The sequence below is a fragment of the Argentina anserina genome, chromosome 5, assembly GCF_933775445.1.
Source record: "Argentina anserina chromosome 5, drPotAnse1.1, whole genome shotgun sequence".
NCBI classification, from domain to species: domain Eukaryota; kingdom Viridiplantae; phylum Streptophyta; class Magnoliopsida; order Rosales; family Rosaceae; genus Argentina; species Argentina anserina.
Window position 1 is genome coordinate 5,879,509 of NC_065876.1, and position 10,712 is coordinate 5,890,220.

General features: G+C 36.5%; 1 protein-coding gene across 1 annotated transcript; it reads right to left on the minus strand.

Annotated features, from left to right (window-relative positions):
* Window positions 1–1,302: 1,302 nt before the first annotated feature.
* LOC126794842 (kinetochore protein SPC25 homolog) lies at window positions 1,303–3,536 on the minus strand. Its single transcript, XM_050521627.1, has 8 exons — window positions 3,324–3,536; window positions 3,119–3,184; window positions 2,799–2,945; window positions 2,508–2,606; window positions 2,342–2,431; window positions 2,125–2,247; window positions 1,784–2,013; window positions 1,303–1,689 (listed from the first exon to the last, which is right to left on the minus strand). Exons 1-8 carry the CDS (start codon window positions 3,490–3,492, stop codon window positions 1,678–1,680), a joined length of 936 nt encoding a protein of 311 aa, XP_050377584.1. The 5' UTR covers window positions 3,493–3,536; the 3' UTR covers window positions 1,303–1,677.
* Window positions 3,537–10,712: the final 7,176 nt, after the last annotated feature.

A 10,712-nucleotide genomic window follows, 5' to 3' on the forward strand; every position in this document is an offset into this window, starting at 1 on the left:
GTCAGAATCATCCACAGGAGGTCGGCGCCTTCCTCATATAACATATAATTGTAATTTTTCAAAAGCATCAGGGCCTATATGTGATATAAAGCTCAAGAGTATATATGTGTGTGTATATCTCCCTTCTAAAGCGGAGCTTTGCTTTGAATTTAAAGAGCGGATTTTCTTATTTAACCAACTTTTCGGTTATATTTCTAAATCTCCACCGTTCAGTATTTAAGTATGTTAAGGTACCGAAACTGTATTAAATCAATGAACACAAAAAAAATGTTCAACATAAACCGTTTGTGTAAATCACAATTACTAAAGCTCAAACGATCATTAAATTTGATGAAATTTTGCATAAGTGATCTACACATTGGGTTCTAAAATATTTACAGTTGAAATGTGGAAATGTAACCGAAAAGTTAGCTAAACAAAGAATTATGCTCTTTAATTCAAAGCGGAGCTCTGCTTTGGACAAGAACTATATATGTGTTCATTCCAAATATATGTTGATTCTTATCATGCAAATGGTACTCAGAAGATTTCTAACTCATCAGCTTCACCTAAAAATAGTGACAGAGATTTTATATGGGCCCTTAAATTAATTAAATAAAATTTCATCTTTTTAATTTACACTAATAACACTATCTCAAAGATTTCTCAGGCCCAAGACTTAATCGCTAGGCACATGTGAAATGTTTGAACGATTTCTTGCAGGATTTGCAGCATAATGACTAGCCAGTTTGACTGTTTACAAGGGAGCAGCGCCCTCAGCAAAGCCATTTGCAGGCCTACTAATTCACTGCGACTGTTTACCAGGGAGGAGAGCCATTGTGATCAGCATATGTATCTATTCTGATTGGGACAATTGGAAATAAGACAGATGATTATGTACCATTCCAGTGTAAGTTGGCCAGAAAAATAGATCATTTGATAGAGGCTCCATATGAATGTACTTTCCTAAATGCAGAGTATCTACAATGAAAATAGTACTGAGAGCTTAAAATGATAAAAAAAAGATAGTAAAATGGCATTTTCAACATGATTAAGCTTCGGTCGTCTGGGTTGGTTATGGTGAGACCTTGACAGCAAAATGACAAAGGTCCCTAGCACTGTACATTACTATTTATAGAAATCTACATATCATACTTGCAGTACCAAAGGAAATACTGAAAATAATTCTCACATCGAAAAAAACATGCAGCCAATAGTTGTCATAGAAGCAATAGAAAATGATTTTATAATCTCCAATTCTCCAAACTGGTAACCAATAAATATGAAAACAATCAAACAGTTGCGGTTGGACTGATATATCTTATCACTCTCCACACACACACACAAGGAAATCATATAACTAATGAGCTCTGCTGCAAAATAATAACACATCACACTACCAAAACTACAACATATCAGCATACAAAATAAGGTGATATTCACATATCCAGTACTACAGAATTTGGAAATGACATGCCCAACATTGTCATCACATCAACTTATCAATTCAGAACAAACTAGGTGAGCAAGCACAAAAACCAGCAACAAAGGCAATTGTCATGTTAATTTGCGAAACTTACTTCCATGAAGCTCTTCCTTTCTATCAGTTAAAGTTATTTGTGACAGCACTCAAGGTGTGAACTGTGATTATTGAGGAGGTTAGTACTTGACTAAAGATAGCAAACAGTATGTCCATCTTCATTTCCTGACCTGCCATGGAAATTTCAGTTCATGTCACTCAAAAGTTTCTGCAACAAATAAATCCAAACCAGACAAACAAGTAGCCTAAGAGCTAATAAAGTACCTTGAACCGAGGAGAGCGGCGAAGAGACAGTGCAGACCCAGGAGATTGACTTTGTGATTTACTCCCCTTTCCAGGGCTAAGTTTCTTGACCAGTCTAGCAGGTTTTTTATGCTGAACTTGGTCTTTCTCATGACTCTTGGCAAAAGATTCACTTCTGACTGTTGACATTGACCAAGCTGGAGCAGACCCAGAAATTGTGGAGTACTCTTGATGCATAACCATTGCTAATCCTATTCAATCATAATGGACACGTTATTTGTCAGAAACAATGGGTAATAGAGTACTAATACTTCTCTCAAAAGTCAACACAGTTGATGTCTACATAATTTAAGAGGTTATACCTTGAGAAGCAGCTTCTTGAAACCTTTGTCTCATATCTCTGACAAATTTAAATAATCCATTGGTTCTGTTCAATTCATCTAACAACTCTTTGATTTCATTCAAATGTGGTTCACAATCCAACACTGATGATTAAAAAATCAATACGGGAAGGTTAATATGCAAATCCTTAAGATAATTGAATGTTAAACAGTAACCTCTAGAAACTACAATACTTACAGGTATACACATCATTCGCATGCCTAACAGTGAAGGAGAATTCCTCATCTGGATTTTTCAAATTGATGTTCTTGAATGTGAATCTCACCCCTGCAAAAGGACAGTTTTAAGTCATTTTTCATGAATTTACACAAAATTGTTTACAGAATCAAATGACTATACTTACCATGTCCGCCTTCAATATTGAAACCGAGGACCTTATTATACCATAATATGGCCTCTTCTACTTCTTCTTTACTATTGGTGATGGACCTATCTTCAGATTCTGCCAATATTAAAAAGCTGTCAGGACTACAGAGAGAAGACTAGACAAAGTTGTAAACACAAGCATACATTTTCTTCAAAACACAGCCACCATCAATTAAAAAGAATTCAGAATGCCAATGCACCAATTGACCATTATTATACAACAATAATGATTTAATCCAATGCACCGAGGCCGTCAAAACGGAAGTACCAAAATATTGCTGGGAGATAATTTCAGCGTACTCATCCCGCTTAGCCCTCCGATCCTGCACCACTCTCTTAAGTTCATCAATTCTCGCTTTCCTGGCGGAAATTGCATCCATCATTGCCATCCGCTTCGCCTCTTTACGAGTCTTTGCTACAAACCAATCAATCACATTTACACATAATAAATCACACCGAGATTAACTATTAAAAAAAAACTTTCAGCCAATTGAAGTGACCACCTGCATCAGTTGGTTAAAAATTTCAACTTTGAATAAGTAAATCCGAATTCCAATTCAGTAAAATGCAGGTGAAACAGAAACTTACTTGCTAGGGCCTTAAACAAGCCATCCTCGGCTTTCCTCAACTTAGCTTTAGCCTCTCCGACTTTCCCTGATTCCAATCAAAACAAAATTCAACTCAATTGCCCCAATCCGAAAACCCTAATTTCACTGCGAAATCGATACAATCACAAATCCACAAGGCCAGAACTTAAATTTGAAGTAAGACAAAGCAAATATTTGAACTGGACCTTTGCACTGGACGGTTTCTTGTACTCTGGCGCGGATCGACGCGAGGGAGTCGTGCAGCGCCGCGGCGGCGGCGTCGGTCTTCTGGAGCTGAGTCGGAATCTCTCTGTCGCAGGCCAGCCTAAGTGACTCCATCTTCGACCGGACGGAGTCCTCGGGATTGGAGTCCATCGCCGGAGAATTGAGTGAGAGAGAGAGAGAGAGGGAGAGGAGTGAGTGAGTAAGAGTTTGAATTTTAGGGTCAGAGGAGAGAGGAGATGACCGAAGTAAGTTAAGAAGGTGAGTGGAGTACCTTTTATTTTGAGTTTGAATTAAGTTCAGGTATAAGCCCGCCGTTTTTCTTTTCACTGGGCCTGATTATGATTTGCTTCCACCAAATAGTTTCATTAGTATCTGAACTCATAAAATAATTTTGCTTAAATAAAATGTGGTTCTAGAAGTAAATTTTACTTCAAGCAAATCGATTTCATATTTTACGTATGCAAATTAATTTTTTTCACACACACATTCACAATTTGCTTGAGTAATTCAATTTTGTCATGTTGTGAAATGATTAAATTTTTTTACCTGATATATTTACAATCGTGTCGTTATCGACTCAATATTATCCAAAATTTCCGATAAGATTTTCAACTAATAGAGAATTGACATGTGTCACTGTCACGTGTCATTGTCGGAAAAATAATTAGAGCAGATTTTCGAGTAATAGAGAATTGACACATGTCACTGCCAAGTGTCAGTGTCGTCAAAATAATTGGACAAGATTTCTGGTAAGATTTTCGACCAATTTGCTATAAAACGTCTAATATCACTCATTCTATACTCACACCATTGTGAAGAATCCGAGCATATAACTCATCCTTTAATCTAAGCACTTAGCAACATTTCTTTGTTCATCACTCTGATGAATCCTTTCAGCTTCCACAATTGGAGACAACGTCAACAAGAAGAGGATGACGATATTGAGCAATCATTTGTGAATCAGGTGGTCATGGCGGAAGCACAACACGATGATGAATCAACACGACCAAGCGGTTCACGTCGCGGTAAAAACCGAATAAGCCACGTCATAGGATATCTAGGGGACGAAATCTCATGGAAGATTACTTCATCCAATCTTCGACGCTCAAGACTTTTGCCGGAGGTACAGGATAAGCAGAGACTGATTCAACATTATCATGACAGACCTATACAACCACGACCTGTCTTGGCATCAAAGAGAAGACGCCACTGGTTTGCTAGGGCTACTTCCCCAACAAAAGATGACCGGGGCTCTACGAATGCTAGCGTACGGGTCAGCCGTAGATCAGTGTACTGAAATTACAAGGATGGGGAATCGACTACCCTGAAATGTATGAAGGAGTTTTGCAGCCAAGTGGTTCATCTCTATGTCCAAGATACCTCTGCAGTCCAACACCGGCAGACCTCACGCGACTACTAGCTAAAGGCGAACGCCGAGGTTTTCCAGGTATGATTGGAAGCATCAACTGCATGCACTGGGAGTGGAAGAACTGCCCAACCGCCTATCAAGGGGCATACTCAGGGCGAAAGGGTCGCCCAACGGTTATCCTAGAGGCAATGACCTCGTATGATACGTGGATATGGCACAGTTGTTTTAGATGTCCTGGAGCTAAAATGACATTAATGTGCTCCACCTATCGAATGTGTTCTCAGAGATCCTTGCTGGAAGAGGCCCAACTGTCGTCTAGGAAGTCCACGGACAAAGGTACACCACATCTTATTATATGGCTGACGGAATATATCCAAGGTACTCTACATTTGTCAAAACAATTTTCAATCCAAGACGCCGCAAGATAAGCTCTTCGCAAAGAAACAAGAGGCATACCAGAAAGATGTGGTGAGGGCATTTGGCATCTTGCAATCTCGATGGACAATTATACGTCATAGTTGTACATTGCACCACAAATCGGTAATGACTACCATCATATTAGCTTGCATTATATTGCATAACATGATTGTTGAGGAAGAGTATGTGGATGATGAGGATGAGGATGAGGAAGAAGAAGAAGAAGAAGAAGACTTGCAAAACTCATCGAGGGCTTTCCGGGTTTATGATGGGCCGGTGAATGCACAAGGGAATCGAGTTCTTTTTGAGCCAATCAGTAGAGATGGAGATAATATACAACGGTTTCACGACCGTGTTGCCAATCTCGAATCCGCTTACATCCATCGAGAGTTCCAGAGAGACTTGGTGAAACACATTTGGAGGGTGGAAATCGGTGAAATACATTAAATATGTTTTATTGTGTTTTCATGATGCTTGTGTTTAATTATTAAGCTTGTGTTTAATTTAAGTATGTGTTTTAATTTAATGTGTATTTTAATTTCAACTTAATAAATAAATTACATTTTATTTCTCGAAAATTTAAATTACATAAAATGACGAGCCAAGCCCAGATTTATTCTTAGTACAATACTATAACTACTATGGAAATAGCACGCGACTTGGGTGATAACAATCCAAATATGTTTCATCGGTATGTTGATCTTGACTAGCTTCTCATTCATTAAGAATTGCTAGTTTCCTCTTAGTAAAATACCTTTTCGAGATTGGGGTCATAGCCTCCAAATCCATTGTCATGATCCTTGTGTTATTCTCTTATTTCTTCAATCGTAACTCTTCTTCTGCCATTGCTTCTTTCCGCTTTTGAATGTCTATGTACTCCGCGTAATAATTAAGCTCACTTTCGTTATGGGCTAGCCTCTTCGTATGCCATGATGTTTGGTCACTTGCAATGGTATGCAAAACATCAACTCATTGCTCAATAGGACTATAGGAGTTTTACCCTGTTTCTTTTGGCGCCTAGTTTCCTTTGCCGCCTTGGTTCCCATTGGTCTAGGTGGACTCGATGGAGCTGCCGTGTTGCTTTGAGGTGTCTAATTCAATTGGTCGTCATCTAAATTGATGGTTGGAGATGATTCAGTTGCGGAAGGAGTACTATGGTAACTACTTGCATATGGAGATGGAGTAGTAGGTAGCACCGCAACGAAAGATGAAATTCAAAGTATGTAAACTTTTTCTTCTTGGCATTATAGTAACATGATTGAGCTTGTCGTTCCTGATGTGAAAAAACTTATATTAGGTACATATTTAATTACATAATTTAAATAAATTGGATAAAACAAATAATGTAAACAAATTATATATATTAAAACAAATAATGTAAATAATGTTACATATTTAAACAAATTAGATAAAACAAATAATGTAAACAATGCTACATATTTTAACAAATTAGATATAAATTACATAATTTAATTCATATAATTAAATAAAAATTATAATATATGATAAAACAATGTACTTACTTCGTCCATTAGCGAAGTATCGCTAGCTATACGTTGCCGTGATTCCGCCAAACATTCGCTCAATTTTTTGCAAGAGTAGTTTGAACTTATTATAGTTAGAAGCGAGTGCGGTGTGGGTGCCCTTAGATTTTTTGTTTTTCATTTTTTGCGTTTAAGATGAGACTTGAGAATGAAAAGAAAAGAAATATTTTCCCGAGACAATATAACTAACTTTTTAAGCTAGATTGCTCACGATGATATTATTTTCGAGTAATAGTACAGATTAATAATAATCCGTCTATATGTACTGAAGAACTTTTCGTTGGTGGTCTTCGTACGAAGAGATAGATCAATTACAAGAATGGTGATCTAGGTAGTATAAGGTAGATCGATAGATTCATGGGAGGATTCTTGCTTGAAAGATGATAGGTATCAACTCCGTATCATGTCTAGCTTCAAGGAGAATCCTAGCTAGCATTCAACATCGATGTTTATAATTAGATTATACATTTATACTAGATAAGCTGTCTTTGTTGATCGATGCTTTTCTTTCGATGCGCCGAAAGAAGAAAAGCTTAACTGGTAATAAACCTTGAAAGAAGAGAAGAACATTCCATAACATCAAAGCAAAATTCCCAGTCACCAACAACAAAGAATTAATATCAAAGCTCTCAATTCTCATATACGACTTACATAGTGCTACCGAGATTTCTAGCAATAATGCATTTCTCTTTTGAAAAGAGGCTAAATATAAAACGGAAAATAAAACACTTTAAGGGATATTTGGTATGGAAAACACATAAACAAATGGAAAGGAGTTTGACTGATGCAAGTATAATTAGATGGAGCGTTTTGGTCGTGCACACTTTAGAAAATAATTGCTTTTCTTCCGTGACTGTGATTCCCTAATAGTAGTAATGGTTGAGGATAAAAAGATAGTGTTCCATTAAATATTGTCAGGTTCATCAGTTCATGTTATAAGATCCTTGATAAGCGTTTTTCAATCCTAGCTAGAATCTATCGAGTTTTTTTAAAGGAATTATATATTCAATGAAATACCAATTATGAGAATCTGCATTGCTAATTGGCTATATATATATATATATATATATATATATATATGATTGAACTTCATTTGTTGCTAAAAATATTCAAATTGACGAAATGGATCGAACCATGCATCTACATGAAAAGAACATATTGTTCTTCTTCAATTCTTTATAGATCCGAGTTTCGTTTCTAATTATATCAACATGCCAACACACGAAGATGTCAAGACTCAAGATGATGCACGTATCAATTAACATTTACTTCAATGATAGATTAATTATCTATCTGAATATATATATTGGTGGAGTTCAATTAAATTTGATTTTGCGCTAATTGAAACTCGAAGGGAATCGTTAATCTTAGCCATTAACAATTCATAATTGGAAGCTTTTTGGCAACAATCATTTCAATCATGCCCTCATTTTATTTCCTCAATGTAACTATGACATGCACTTTTTTTCGTTTTATCTTTTCCATTGTAGATCGAGATCATATGTAGACCCAGAAGAGAGATTGCATGTTTTATTCGTACAACCTTGTCATGATAAATCAATTGAAACTTGAAATATCACAACATCGATCATGGTGATTATGCAGCATATATATGAATTACCATGATGTCGTGATATTTCAAGCTTCAATTGATTTATCATGACAAGGTTGTACGAATATATAACATCTTCATTAATTATGGATTTATGGTATATGGATATTGTAGATCTATTGAGGAAAATTTGAGCCATGAAAGTTTTGATGAAATTAAGAAAAAGGTTAAAGCACTATATGAAATTCTAATGAAATGAGGATATGATTCAAAGTATGACAAAAATGAAATGTATGAGCGCGCTAGCTAGCTACCAATTTAGATTATTTACCGAGGCGATTTGATTATGAAATCTCATTGCTTGTGTTTGAAAATGAAAGTAGGAATTAATTCCTCTATATTTGCCCCAAACATAGCTTAATATCGAATCGAAGGACAACAAGCTTGAAAGCTAAAAAAGCGGAATGGAGTTTCTTGGCCAAACTCTGGTTGTCCAATTATATGTCTATTATGAAGTCTTATGCACATGATGTGCTTAGCTTTGCTTTATGCAATTATATGAATAAGCTCGCGAAATGCACTATGCGCCATGTTCCCTAGCTATTTGTCCATATAAACTCAAAATTCATGGAATGATGATGTTCTTGCATTTTTGGGGAATATAATTAATCAAGTTCTCGATCGATGTTTGGAAGAATGTACGTATGACATCCTAAAAACTGGTCTGGTGTGATTAGACTACAATTTTGATGTCATTCGCTATAAGAGTGATAGTATAAGTCTCTTTTAATTTAGTTTAGTATAATTTTGTTGTTGTGGCAAACTTGTTTTCGGTATCTAGGCTCTTGCATATTCGAAGATACTTAACTATTGGGCAATTACACTCTTATAAAAACCGTCGAGTATCGGAATATTGATCTTCTATCTCTCCACTCAGTAAAAACCCTAAAACCACAGGCAAACTAGGATCTCGATTGTTGAAATTAAGAAAGATCAAATTACATTTGTAGCTAGCTAGTAATTATATATCACTAGCTCAATATATGAAGAATGATGAGTACGCGTACCGGCGTACGTAATGTGATCGTACGTCGATCTTCATCCTGATGGGAGGTCTGCTTTGTCTCCTAGCTCCCTTTGCAAACAAGACAATGCATAAAGGACTGGTATAACACAAAAAGCTCGATCCAGGCCACGAGGCATGCATGCATATAGTACTCCATTGCCTCTCTCTCTCATGTGCAGTGCAACCCGGCCGGCCCTTCCCTTTTCGTCGATCTATCTCGTGCTGAGATTCCTAAACTAGATCATGAGCAGTAGCAGTAAAATAATATGTAAGGTGGTGAGTGCAGTCACGAGGCTTCTTCAACTTCAGGCAAGAGCAACCATTATCTGTGTTGATTAAGTGATTTGATTCCTCTATTCTCAGTCACACGACACCACGTGACAAGCTTTTCCCACCAATCACTATTCTTAATGAGGTTGTTCTAGTGCTAATTTAAAACAGGAAAAGGATGCCAGGTTTAATGGGTAGCTGAAGCACCAAGTCAAATGGACGACTCACCAGTCACCACCATACTTATACTATTTATCATCTCTTATATTTAGATTTGAACTTCGAACATAATATATAGTCGTACACATATATAAGATTACAGCATACCCTTCATTTTTTTATTTTTTATATGGAGTTGAATACTGTACGGTCGTAATGCAGTAAATGAACTCTATCAAACATCAAACTAATCTACTTTAGTCATCATCTCCTTCTCCCATGTGTTTAGTGAAGCCAATTTTGCTGCGGATGCTATCGCATAGGTTGGTCATTCCTTAGATACTCATGGATTTTCGGTGTTTCTCGTCAAACCAATATGGCGATCTTATCATTTAGGTGCCTTATAGAGGCGCGTCATTGTACGTAACTTTATTTACTCCTGAAATAATTCTATCAGACATGTACAATTTTCAGTAATGATGAAGCTAGTTATCAAATAGTAGCATGTACGTTCCATAATCCATATACGGTCTGGAGTAACTTACTCCATCCCCATGAGTTGTTATCCCTGTTAGGAGGGGATTTACCAGTTCCCAAACCTAATTTACCTGCCACCAGAAATCAATGTCTTGATAAGTGCTGCTCCAAAGTTCATCGATCAGATCTGGTATGCTGTGGTTGTTATTAATTATATCAATCTGTGCTTAATTATAATATGGAGGGATAATTCTAAATGGATCTGAAATTGATCGATATCTTAAATGTATGACAGTGCCATACATATATTTTTGGAGCTGTACTTGTGTCTACATTTTAATAATACATTTTTAGATCTAAATCTGGTTTTAACGTTAGGATTTTGCAGTTCTTCCTTGTATTAATGGATATGAGTGTTTAAACTTACATGGATATGGAGGTATAACTAGCAGATGTTAATAATATAATCCTAATTGGTACATATACTAAGCCTTCCTGTGCATCTTTCTACTTTCA